This window comes from Monopterus albus, unplaced genomic scaffold (genome assembly GCF_001952655.1).
Source record: "Monopterus albus unplaced genomic scaffold, M_albus_1.0 scaffold87.1, whole genome shotgun sequence".
Lineage (NCBI taxonomy): Eukaryota > Metazoa > Chordata > Actinopteri > Synbranchiformes > Synbranchidae > Monopterus > Monopterus albus.
Genome location: NW_018127967.1, coordinates 749,874 through 763,214, shown reverse-complemented (window position 1 = coordinate 763,214; position 13,341 = coordinate 749,874). Strand labels below are relative to the sequence as shown.

Here is a 13,341-nt window from a genome sequence, read left to right as displayed (position 1 = left end):
GTTGTTGTTAAGCATTGGTTACTCCAGAAGTTATAATAGGAGTTAAAGCAACTTGTAGCAGCTGATCCATATTTCATGTCTCAGTCTAGAAAAGGGGGATGTGGTGGATTTCATCGAGCACTCGGTGCTCAACATTGTTTATCTGCTGCTGCTTGGTTGCTCATGGTTTGATTGGTTATGCCTGTGTGTTAAGCTCCTGAGTAAGACAGTAAAAGAGTTCACCGCCTGAGGACAAGCCTGGTCTCCGTATGTTATTACAGAACAGCGTTGATTAATGAAGTACTCACCCTACATTTGTGGCAATACATTACTGCAACAGTAAAGAACACAACAGACTCAGAGTGAAAGCCATCAGACCAACACAAAAGGAGGTACGTGTGTGGCCGGAGGGGGCTTATGCTCTGAAGGACTGTTTTGACAATACAGACTGGGACATTTTCAAACAAGCAGCCACTTACAACAGTCACATAGATATAGAGGAATACACTGAGGCTGTGACAACATACATCACAAAGTGCATTGATGATGTCACTTACAGCAAAAACATCAATGTTCATGCTAACCAGAAGCCATGGATGACAGGTGAGGTTCACAGACTCCTGAGGGCTCGAGATGCAGCCTTTAGGGCTGACGACACTGCAGGCCTAGCAACAGCAAGAGCCAACCTGTCCCGTGGAATCAGGGAGGCAAAATGCCAATACAGCAAGAAAATATTAGGACACTTCAACTACACTAGAGATGCACAGAGTCTCTGGTGGGGCTTCCAAACCCTCACAGGCTACAAACCCCCACCTTGGAGCTGTGATAGTGACATCTCTCTGCTGAACAGCCTCAATGACTTCTTTGGCTGCTTTGAAAGACAGAACAACACACCAGCACAAAAGACCACCTCTCCCCCAGGCGAACAGGCTGTGTGTCTGTCCGCAGCCAGTGTGAAGAAGACCCTCTCCAGGATTAACCCATGCAAACGGTAAATGGACTGTATTTATATAGCACATATTTCACAGTGTGTTACACTGGCCAAAGCGCTTTACAGGACATCATACACCATTCACCCATTCACACACACATTCACACACCGATGACGGTGATGCAAGGCAGCTAGACCGAATAACATACCTTGTCATGTTTTAAAGGACTGTGGAGAAGAGCTCAAGAATATCCTCACAGACATCTTTAACATCTCCATTACTGTGTGGTACAGAGCCTGTATTGCCTCCTGCAGAAGGACCCTGCAATGCCAGCAAGATCATCAGTGCCCTTCTGCCTTCTCTTACGGACATCTTTAACACCTGCCTCACCCGCAGCATTGCTGATGACACTTCCCACCTCGAACACTCCCACTTCAGACTCCTGCCTTCAGGGAGAAGGTATCAGACTTCAGGCTCACTCCACCAGACTTACAAACAGCTTCATGCACCACGGTGTGAGGATGCTGAACTCTGTCCATTACCTCACCCCCTCTGCCCCTGGACCGTAACCCACCACAGAACATAAAAAGACTACCCCTGCTGTTTGCACAAACTTATTATTTTAATTCAGTTTTCATTTTCTATTTATTCTGTTTATTATAGCATCCGGCATTCAACATTAGGTGAGAGAGAAACAGTATTTCTATTTTTCTGTATGTCCTGCACATATGGTGAATTGACAATAAAAAAATCTTTGATCTTGATCTTTGATCACCATTTTGGGAAATAATTTCTCCTTTTTTAAACTGTATTTTTAAAGAACATAAAGAGGTAATAAATTCTTGAATGCAAAGAATAACAACTGGGTGGGTGGGGAGGGACTGAAGTACTTATCACATTGGTATAGCTTCCTCCATATGTCTATCATAACAATTTGTCTGAGCAATGTATTAATGTATAATGTTTTGGGCTTTATCTTGTTTGTTCCTTTTGAGTCTCAGGAGTGGTGTCCTTGAATATTCCGGTCCCCTGTGCATATCATCGTGGCTGATACTTTAATAGCTATATTAAAACCCTTCATCAGCTGTTCATTCTGTCCAGGTTTGCTCGGCTGCACCTGCCTCTCTCACCTCCCTCTCTTTGTTTTTCAGTCCCTGATCACGTCACCTTGCACACCTGCCACTCGTTTCCCTAATTGACACCAGCTGTTTTCACTCAGTCATTCACCTTATTTATGCCCAATTCACTTTCTACTCCCTTGCCAGTTCATCATGTTTTCAGGCCGACAACCAGCGCCATTCTCTCACTCCTTCCCTTAGTCTTGTTACCATTGGGTTTTGTTCTTTCAGTCTGTCTACCCTGCCTCGTTCCTCGACCATCCTCCGGACCATTCTCCTCCGGACCATTACTCCACTCCACCCTTCCAGCCTCCACCAGCTAGGTCAGTACACAGTCATCAGATCCCATCTACCACCCACCGGCCAGACCGGGAGTGACCCTAGCATCCGTAGCTCAGCCTGTCTCATCATATCCATCTGTCATCTGTTATTATCTGCTAGTTGATCATCACCCAGTCCATTCCTAGTTTGTTTCCTTATCACGTCACTTTATACTCCATTATTAGAGAGTTGTATTTCTGTCCATATTTCTCAGAAAAACGGTCTCAGATTCATGGTACTTGTAGCTGTGGCTTCTTGACTATTTTCTTGAAACTGCAGGATGCGGAAAACACTTCCCTAACTTCAGCATTTCAATCATCTACATCAGCCAAAGATCAGTCCCCTCAAACTTGTTATTTTTATTTAGATCAGTAAGAGTAGTATTTAGTTTTTGGTTGACCTCTTCTCAAAAATCAACCACTGTAGTAATCCCATACATTATCTTAATTCTGTTTTCACTTCCAAAAGGACCACCTTTTATCAGCAATGATATTAGCCTGAATAACCTCTAGCTTGTGTGAAGACTTGTTAAGAATCTTTATTGTCATTATGCATAGCACAACGAAATTCTGTGTCTCAGTCTGTTTGTTTTAGTCTTTATACTCCTGTACCTTTCCCTGGAGGGAAGAGGCACAAACAGACTGTTGCCTGGGTGGGTGGGGTCTGCAGCAGTCCGTCTGGCCCTCCTTCGAATCTGGTCAGTGTATAGTGAGTCCAGATCCAGAAGAGGACTCCCTATGATGCCCCTGAGCTGTTTTCACCACCCAGGTCAAGTCCTTTCTGTCCTGTGAAGTGCAGCTCCCGTACCACACCGTTGCACTCAGACAGAGGATGCTCTCTACTGTCGCTCTGTAGAAGTTTGCGAGCAACTGAGAGGAGAGACCAGCGCGTTTCAGCTTCCTGTGGAAGAAAAGCCTTTCCTGGGCTTTCTTCACCAGATAGGATGCGTTCAGAGACCAGGTCAGGTCAGATGTGATGTCGATGCCCAGGAACCTGATGTTATCCACTTGCTCTACCACCTCCCTGTGTATGAGAAGAGGAGCATATTTTGTCTTCCTGGACCTCCTATAAGCCACAATGACTTCCTTAGTCTTGTTGGTGTTCAGGACAAGATTGTTATCTGAACACCACCTTGTCAGGTGCTGGATCTCCTCTCTGTAGTGAGTCTCATCATTGTCTGAGATGAGACCCACTACAGTGGTGTCATCTGCAAACTTCACTACTGTGTTTGTGGGGTGTTGATCGGTTCTCTCTGTAGGCGAACTGATGGCTGTCCAGACCAACAGGGATGACGTCCTTGATGTGCTTTAGAATGGTCCTCTCAAAGCACTTCATGATTACTGGTGTCAGAGCAACAGAGTGGTAATCATTGAGGCAGGTGACAGCTGATTTCTTAGACACAGGCACAATGGTGGAGGACTTGAGGCCCACAGGGACTGAAGCAAGATGCAGGGACAGGTTAAAAATGTCCAATAAAACTCCTGCCAGCTGGTCAGCACATAGCTTCAGAACCTGGCCTGACATCCTGTTTGGTCCTGCAGCTTTGTTGGTGTTGGTCCTCCTCAGGGTGGAGCTCACCTGGTGTAGCAGGACGAGAGGCTGGTGCTATTCCTCGAACTGAGGGAGTTGTACAGTTCCTCTGCTGCCAGGTGTATCGAAGTGTGCAAAGAAACTATTCAGAGTGTCAGGGAGGGTGGGATCATGGCTGACTTGCTGGTTATTGCCTCTGTAGTCTTATTGTTTTGATGCCTCATACTCTGTGTGTTGTTATTCATAAAGTGCCCCTCGATACGCTGTTTGTACGTTCGTTTGGCCAGCCGGATGCCTTTCTTTAGTTCTTTCCGGGCCCTGCTATAGGCCAGCCTGTCACCTGATGTGAAGGCAGCATCCCGAGCTTTGAGCAGACGTGACACTATGCTGTCCAACCATGGTTTCTGGTTTGGAAAAACCCTGATGGACCGTGTAGGTAGGACAGCATCAGTACAGAACTGCACATAGTCCAGAACACCTGATGTATAAGCTTCCAAGTCTGAGCCCTCTTTGAACACCCCCAATCAGTATGCTCAAAACAGCCCTGTAATGCTGAAGAAGCCTCCTCCGTCCACACCTTAACTGTTTTGGTGATTGGTTTTGTCCTGCAGATCAGAGGTTTATATGCTGGGATCAGCTCCACAGAGATGGGTAAACTCCCCCAGCCACAATCACAGCTGTTTCTGGGTTTGCGTTCATCTGCCTGATGATCAGGCGGTACAGCTCCTCCAGCGCTAATTTAGCATTAGCTCACAGTGGTATATAGATGGCTACAATCAGGATTGAGCAAATCTCTCTCACCATTTTAAAAGGTCTGCATTTCACTGCCAAATATTCCAAGTCGGGGGAGCAATGTGTTCCAATGATGGTCGTAGCTGTGCACCAGAATTTATGGATGTACAGTGCCAGACCTCCACCTCTCTGTTTAACAGATGCTGCAGTCCTGTCTGCTCGAAACAAGGAGCATCACTCCAGCTTCACCGCAACATCTGGGGTGTTGTCATCCTACCAGGTTTCAGTTATAATCGCCACACAGCTGTCCTGCCTCCGTGAGACAATCCGCAGCCGAATCTTGTCCATTTGGTTAGTGACTTGCCGTTTGTGAGGAAGAGACTAGGGAGCGCCGGCCTGTGTGGGTTAGCATGGAGTCTAGCACACAGGCCGCTTCTCTTATCCCTCTTTTGTTTACAGTGTCGTCTCTGTCTCCTTGGCCACAAAGGGGGGATGGTGAGAGCTGTAGTGGTCCGGTGTAACTCTGGTGGAATAAAGTCTGGTTTTGTGGGTGCGTAAAGTTCGTATTGTTTCCCTATTGTAAGTAGTTCAGCTCTTCCATATTGGATGGTGGCTTCAGAAAACTGTAGTGACAACAAAAAGACAAACAAAGATACGAATAGAAAAACAAAAAGCCGAGAGCCCCAAGCCATTGCGTACGTACGCGCCATCATCTTCGAACCAGTGCTCAATGTTGGTGTCCTCAATATCAGCTGATGGTTTATTACTTATCCTTAGGTGTTGTTGTACTTTTCCTCTTGTCCTTCTATTGTTTTCCCTTTCATTCTACAAAGCACACTTTTTTTTTTGAATAACCAAGTTTTACTTAAGGCATAATAAGACCATCTGAGCCACTAAGTTATGGTGCTACTTGCCTCTACACCATGTTGGAAGTTCCTTATTTGCTTTCTTTCTGACATCCTGACTGAAGCTCTGATTTTAATGCACAAACATGCATGGTGCAGCCATCTTGGATTTTAAAGTTAGGGATGGTATAATTCCTCTGACTTTCTGAGTACTAATTAATTATACACCCCTATGGGTCATATGAAAGGGAAGACGGTCATATGGCTTGTATTGGTTTGAGGATTGTTGGATCCATCTTAACATGTTCCTGTCAGGAAGAAAGAAAACAACTACATTTCCCAAAATACTGAACTATTCCTTTAAAGATGTGACAAGTTGCATTTCAAGAGTCAGGGATTGTTCAGTAGATGGGTACACTGGTAAACAAATACAATTATTGTTTAATCATATAATACTGTAAGGATTCCCTGACAGACTAGTGGTTAGGACACAACGCTCTCGCTGCTACAGCTCAGGTTCTAGTCAGCATTTCATCAGGAAGGGCATCCAGTGTAAAATACGTGCCAAATGTCAACATGCAAATTGTCAGTGTGTGGCGACCCCTAACAGGAAAAAGCCAAAAGTGACATTCACTGTAAGTAAACAGCATCACACAGATTAACTGACTGAAATGTTGTGAATTTCAACCATGAGCTGAGAGAACTTTATTGAAATGAATGAATGAAATGTATTAAAGCCCAAATTCATAGCCTATCCCTCATGGGATTACAAGACATTTTTTACATTATGTTGCAACATAATACTTTTCTTCCTTCAAAGAAACACCTTTTGGCCAGTTGATCACATAGCAATTAAAAAACATCAGTGGTGAGTGGGCCATCAGGCTGTGCTTGCTAGACATTTCAAGTCCACGTGGGGCACTCTGGCAACCAGGGGGTTTGCTTATGGTTTGGTTTGGCTGTGGGTTGCAGTGATTTTTTTTTGGCATGGTGGACCTCCACTGAGAAATGTTACCAGCTGAAACACTGGCACTGATGGGAAACAGTTATATCAGGGACCCTAAATTCAACCATGCCCCTGTCACCCAAGGTGACCCCCTAGACTCAGTTACCCCTATCTACATTCCTTTTCTAGGTCAGATAATCTGACATAATTTTGTAGTTTAAACCAACAAGCTAATGAAACTCAGATGTACCTTCACACCTTCCAGCCACCTCTGGGTGTCATCAAACCTGCTCAGACAGTAACAAAGCGAAATTCTTGGTTGTGGCATTCAGGAATATGAAAAGCAAGTTACTTTGCTTTGAGTTTTATTTCTCTAACAAGTGCAAATCATAGCAGTAGGAGATTCTATTTTATTAACTTACTTGCCAGTGAGAAGTTCAAATATGAGGATTCCCAAAGACCAGCAATCGGCTCCAAAGTCATGACCTTTGTTCATGATGACCTCTGGGGCAACATACTCTGGTGTCCCACAGAATGTCCAGGTCTTCTTTCCAAGGCCAATCTTTTTAGCAAACCCAAAGTCTGCCTAAGGAAATACAGAGGAGTTAAGAGTTTATTATTGAAAATGCAGATACATACTAAATAATATATTGAAGGACATCACTCCAACAAATATTTAGACAAGTGGCTCACCATTTTGACATAACCCTCAGCATCGAGTAGCAGGTTTTCAGGTTTCAGGTCTCTGTAAACAATACCCATTGTGTGGAGGTAATCAAATCCTTCTAAGACACAACCAGTACAGAACCTGGCTGTAGGCTCATCAAAATAACTCCTGGTAGATTACAAAAAGATCAGAAAATTAATGCCATAATGTATGCTGTATAAACATTGATCAGAAGAGCATCGGTTGCAAATTTACCCAGATTTTATCATTCTGATTATTGACACGCTTTTTTATTAGACACCAATATTAGATAAAGGATTAGGGAAATTAGGTCCCTAACTGCATTCAAATCAGGGTTTTTTACAGTTTATATTAGGCGTCTTAACCCCTAAGCCACAGGGAAAAAAAATTATGGTCAACAGAACACCTGACTATCACATTGTTCTGGCACAAAGGTTTGGACTCAAAAGCAAGACTCCAGAAACAGGCAAGTCAAAGACAATAAGCTCTCTTTAGGTAGGGTTAGTAACAGGCAGGCAAAACCAAGTTAAGACAAAGGATAAGGGCAACTAGGCAAAAGCCTAAAGCAGGCTGAACCCGTATAAGTACAGCAGTGTAAAGACAATCTGGCAAACAACTGCTAACACAGGGCTGGCATTTATAATAGGGAAGCAAAGAGACAAGCGGGTGTGCAAATGGACATTTGATGCAGATGGTGAGAACACTGAGGTAACTACAGGGCAACTGGGAAAGACAGGGTTTGAAATGACACTAGATATTAATGGGATGCAAAAACAAGAGGTAAATGAAAGTGAATGTAAGAATGAACCTAGGCAGCTATGGCTGTCATGACACACTCCACTAAAGAGAGGAAAACATCAGATTTGTGAGAAATTATATAAATGCATTTGCCCTCAAAATCAATACATGAAACAAACAGAAATGTTATACGTCTGTCATGTTTTTCATGTGGTTTGATATCATTTGAGCTTTGACTGAAGCCCTACTAATTACATCGTCTTGTTGCCTCCCCTTCTTCTGCAGTGGTTTAATGGACAATTACCATCTTGAGGGACCAACTCCTAATGTCCACATATTGGTTGTGGATGAAAAAGTAATTAAGTAAGCATTTAATTTGTAATTTGTAAATAATTATTAAATAATAATAAGTAATTACATGTAAGACATGGAAGTAAGACATGGAAATTCTATTAATATTTGCTGCTTTCCTTTGTTGTCTGTGTAGCAAAGAGTTAAACTGTAACAGCCCATGTTTACTAGCCAGTAAATATGAGGATTTTGATATTAGATTACTCTTTGAATATCAATTTCTGGATGTTTTATTTGTAGTTATTATGACTGTTGTAAAAGGACCTACACTCACATGTCCCGCAGCACAGTCCACAGCTCTCCACCAAGACATGCCTCCAGCAGCATGTAGACAAACTTATCATCCCGAAATGTTCGGAATAACCTAAAAACATGCATAGACTCTTTGTAAACTGCTGAGCTGTGGGTGAGTTTTAATACAAACAAATCACCTACTAATATAGTGACAATAACAAAACATAAATAAATCTTTAACTAGAAACTGAATTTAAATATGGACACTTAAATATAAATAATGATAGTACCTGGTAATGTGTTGTGTTATATTATGGCTTGTGTAAGTCTTATAGAAATTCCATTCATGTCTTGTGTCGGTATTGTATTGGTGTTGTTAATTCAGTGCTGAAGATATAGTCCAGACCATAGGTACTGGACAGTTAGACAGTAGACAGTTACTTGGTTTTGAGTGAAATAATAGATATTACATTATTAAAGCACCAAGTCTGCATGTTAACTTGAGTAGAATTATATCAATAATGAAAAAATTGTGTGTGAGATATAGCCCTTTAACAAAAATTGCCAAAGCTGTAAGGGTTCAAAAGTAATTGGACATTTAGGCAGCTGCATTTTGCACAACAGAGCTCACATGGCATAATGATTGATAGTTGAAAGTGGCCATTTAGATTGAGCAGTCTGCCATAATGAGTAAAGAACTTATACAAGATGGAAACTGCCCCTGGTAAATCCAGAAAGGCCAGGTTCATAAAAAAATACAAAAAGAAAATGATCTCTCTCTATGGTCAAAAACTGACTGCAAAGGATTTTCCATAAAATAATAAATGTCACTTGACTTATGTGTATCTGTTCTTATTTTGAGCCCTTAAATTTAGGCCACTATGCATTAAAAGAGCTCCCACACACAATTTATTTCCTACGCAATTATTTTCTATACTGATGTAAACCTATTCAAACTGATAATAAAATTTTAACTTTAATGTGGTATTATTTGATTTCAAACTGAATGAACACAGAGCCTTGAGAACAAACAGTTTTTAACTGACTAAATATGTATGGTTTGGACTTGCACCCACCCGTCTTATATCATGCACACATCAAAATAGTTCACTCTCTAAGCTTTAAACTTTTTGAAACCCCTAAGCTTCTAAGGATTTGCATTCTTATATTCTATTTAATACTGAGACCCTAAAAAGCATCAAAACTGATAAGCAAGAAAGGATGAATTGTAGTACTATTATATTTATGTACTACTATTATATTATATATTATCATATGATGTATAATGTTATATATTGTCTTATATTATTATTGTACTATTATTTGGTATTAGGAGGAGTGTAGTATTAGTGAAATAGATGGGAAAGTAAACATCACCTTTTGGCTGAACTTTTCCCTTTGAATGACAGCCAACAAACTGTTTGCACACAGCCTTTGTTCTTTAAAGTCATAGCCCAGATAAATCTCAGTGCAATGACTTGGGTCAGTAGCATTCTCCCAGCTTATTCCTTAGCAACCAAAACACTAAACAAAGCACATTTAATCTTTTCCTTGAGGAATACAAATGTTTATGGGACACTTACCACTTGGCTAAGATACCCATTCTCTAGCCTCTTCTCTTCAACATCTACCTGCTTCCATTATAGCGCAGATTATGGAACCAACTAATATCATAACAAACTTTAATTGGTCTTATATAGCACCTTTCTATGCACTAAAGCACATTACACTATTTCCCATTCACACACACAAATAGGTGATATCATGGGGAGAAATTTGGGGTTCAGTGCTTTGCTCAAGGACACTTCAGAATGTGAAGTGGAGAAGCCAGGAATTGAACTACCAACCCTCTGCTTAGAAGACAACCTACTCTACCTCCCGAGCCACAGCCAGTCTAATTCTTACGGTTGTTGCTTCCGCAATAAACCCTTGCAGCTTTTATAACAAACTGAAATGTGTAATGTTGTGTGTGGCCTACACCTTATGATAAAAGCTGAGTTTGTTTGCTGAAGGATGTTTTTTTCAGAGTAGATGTGCTCCTGTTGTCTGGTGTCCACAATGTGCTTCTTCTTAATGCACTTCAGAGCAAATGTGGTCTCCTCATCCTTTAGCTTCACCTGAGAAACAGCAGGGAGAAGCTCAATGAGTAAATCTTGGGTATCTTTTGCAAAACCAATATATTTGACCCGAAAGGCTTAAAAGTGACAGCTGATCATCTTACCACACACTAGCAGCACACCCATGAACACATGGCTAACAGTGCTATCCTGGGTCTAGCTAGTGTATGTATTTGAACTAAGACTTTGCTTGTTTTGTGTATAAAGGGGTTTACATTTTCTTCTAGAAATTAATTTAAATGCTAGCATACAACATAATGTAAATAATTACTGTACATGTATCAGACTGTCTAGTCCAACACTACCACTAAAGCTACAAAATTACAGGATACCATCAACACCTTTCTGGCACAGTCCTGACAAAACTGACCAGAGTAGGAGTTATTACAAAGCTGTTGAACTAGGTTCTTTATGATTGTGTAGGGTTTTCTTTTTTCTGGATACTCAGGGTTTGTGTTACCCAAACAAAGTTAAAATCATTGCAATTACTGACTAATATTTCAAGAGTTACATTAGTGCTGGGAGGTTAAAATGTTATTATGCCTCAGTAGATACTTAGTGAAGACTTCTAAATGTATTGACTATTTTGAATAATGGGTATTGTGTGCCTTTCAAATCACAAGACTAAAGTGGAAGTTAAAACAAGCATAATATCCTCAAAAATATGTAGACTACATAAAGTTGACAAATTACTGTACAAAATCTGATAACCATGTATTTTTACAGCAAATAAAGAACTCTACCAACTCATTAAAACATTATCACATATGTAGGTTCATCAGCAAGAAATCAGCATAGTTTATATGTTCTGATTTATTTAGGCAAACTGCAGGGGGTCCAGTAGGTGGTCTACGATGTCCTTCAGATGGGCCAACACCAGTACTTCATAACTACAGATGTCAGGACAACAGATCTTTATTCATGGAGCAGCTATGGCTAGGTAGAGCAGTCATCCCTCAACTGGAAGGTTGGCTGTTTGATTCCCATTCTTCCCAGTCAAAGTGTCCTTGGGCAAGACACTGAACCTCAAGTTGCTCCTGATGGCCAGAGCAGTGCCTTGCAAGGACAGCACCACCATTGGTGTGTATGTGTGTGTGTGTGAGTTCGTGCTGCACATGGCTGCCTCACTTCTGTAGTGGAGGGAAAATCCTTGTGTGTGTGTGTGTGTGTGTGTAACATACTTGGTCAATAAAAATGATTAGCACCATTCAGTCCACTGATGTGGGGTTTCTTGGGAACCAGGATGATGGTAGAGCATTTGAAGCAGGAGGGAACTTCAAACACCTCCAGTGATCTGTTGAAGATCAGCATAGGTTTTTAGGCAGGAGGGGCTCACACTATCTGGACCTGGTGCCTTCCTGATCTTTAGTTTTTTAAAAAGGTCACACACATCCTCTTCACAGATCTTCAGGGGTGGAGAGCTGGGGGGGAGCAGCTGCTGGGTCTGAGGTGAGGTGGGTGAAGGGTGTAGAGTTCTGCTTCTGTTTGTCTGTCAGTTGATGGTCTTACACAGCAGAGGGGGATAGTTTCCTGTAGTCAGTGATGTTTTTCAAGTTTCTCCACACAGATGAGGGGTCGTTGGCTGAAAAGTGTTTTTTCAGCTTTTGAAGTAGCTCCTCCTTGCTACTCTGATCTCCCTTATCAGTGTGTTCCTGGCCTGCCTGTACAGGATCCTGTCCCCACTTCTGTAGGCCTTCTCTTTGGCACAGTGAAGCTGCTTGAGTCTTACAGTGAACCAGGGCTTCTTGCTGTTCAATGTGCAGAAGGTCTTGGTGGACACACACACACGGCCTCATAAAAGCTGATGTGTCAGTGAGTTCATCCAGGTCTGTAGCTGCAGCCTCAAATACACTCAAATCTGTGCAGTCAGAGCAGGCCTGTAGCTCTGACTTAGCCTCCTCAGTCCATCGCTTCACTGTTTTGACCACAGGCTTCACAGCTTTAAGTTTCTGCCTATATGTTGGGATGAGATGGACCATGCAATGACCAGAGAGACCCAGGGCTGAATGGGGGACAGAGCAATAGGCGTCTTTTATTACCATGTAGCAGTGGTCCAATGTGTTTTTGTCTCTGGTGGACAACTGACGCGCTGGGCAGTTGGGTGAGGTTTGCTTTGTTAAAATCCCCTAGAACAATGAGGGGGGAGTCAAGATGTTTCAATTCCACACTAGTTGGCTGGTCAGGTGCTAAAGTGTGCTAGTGAGGGCCTGTAGTCTTATATACACTCTGACCAGAATGAATGATGAAAATTCTTTGATAGTATAAAATGCTTTCCAGTTGATGAAGAGTCTCTAAGTCCATGTTGCAAGTTCTTTCTAACACTGACATCTTTACACTAACCTTCATTTATGTTGAAGCAGATTCTGCCGTCACTCGTTTTCTCAGATAACTGTTATGTGATCTGCTCTGTACACCTGGAACCCCAGTATTTGTAGTGCACTGTCCGAGATGGAGTCACTGAGCCAAGTCACTGTGAAGCAAAGAGCAGCAGAGCGTGAGAAGTCAAAGGTAGGCCAGTTGATGAGACAGAGGTCATCCATTTTGTTGGCTAGAGAGCAGAGATTCACTAGATGGATAGACGGGAATGGCGTCTCGGGCCCTCTCTGTCGTAATTTAACCAGGTCCCTTGACAATGTTTTCTCCAAGTCCCATAGAGGGCCGCTGCCCCTCTGACTAGAATGTCCACATATTTTTTTGCATTAGCAAAAATAGGAGAAAAGGTGTTCAGAGTGAGCTGTCTGATGTTTAGTCTCTCTTCTCTGGTAAAGGTAATCCAGAATGGGTTGCAGAAGACGTTACGGAAGAAAATT

The 13,341-nt window shown here is 42.1% G+C and overlaps 1 protein-coding gene across 1 annotated transcript in view; it reads right to left on the bottom strand.

The window, feature by feature from the left end:
• The window catches only part of prkg2l (protein kinase cGMP-dependent 2, like), a 25,037-nt gene extending 12,080 nt beyond the window's left edge, over window positions 1-12,957 (bottom strand). Inside the window, exons 1-5 of the mRNA XM_020607606.1 lie at window positions 12,872-12,957; window positions 10,395-10,531; window positions 8,455-8,544; window positions 7,097-7,238; window positions 6,826-6,989 (exon numbers count right to left, since the gene is read on the bottom strand). Of these exons, the coding sequence (XP_020463262.1) occupies window positions 6,826-6,989; window positions 7,097-7,238; window positions 8,455-8,544; window positions 10,395-10,531; window positions 12,872-12,877 (539 nt within the window). The 5' untranslated portion in view covers window positions 12,878-12,957. The remainder of the gene's footprint in view (window positions 1-6,825; window positions 6,990-7,096; window positions 7,239-8,454; window positions 8,545-10,394; window positions 10,532-12,871) is intronic.
• Between the last annotated feature and the right edge of the window lie 384 nt (window positions 12,958-13,341).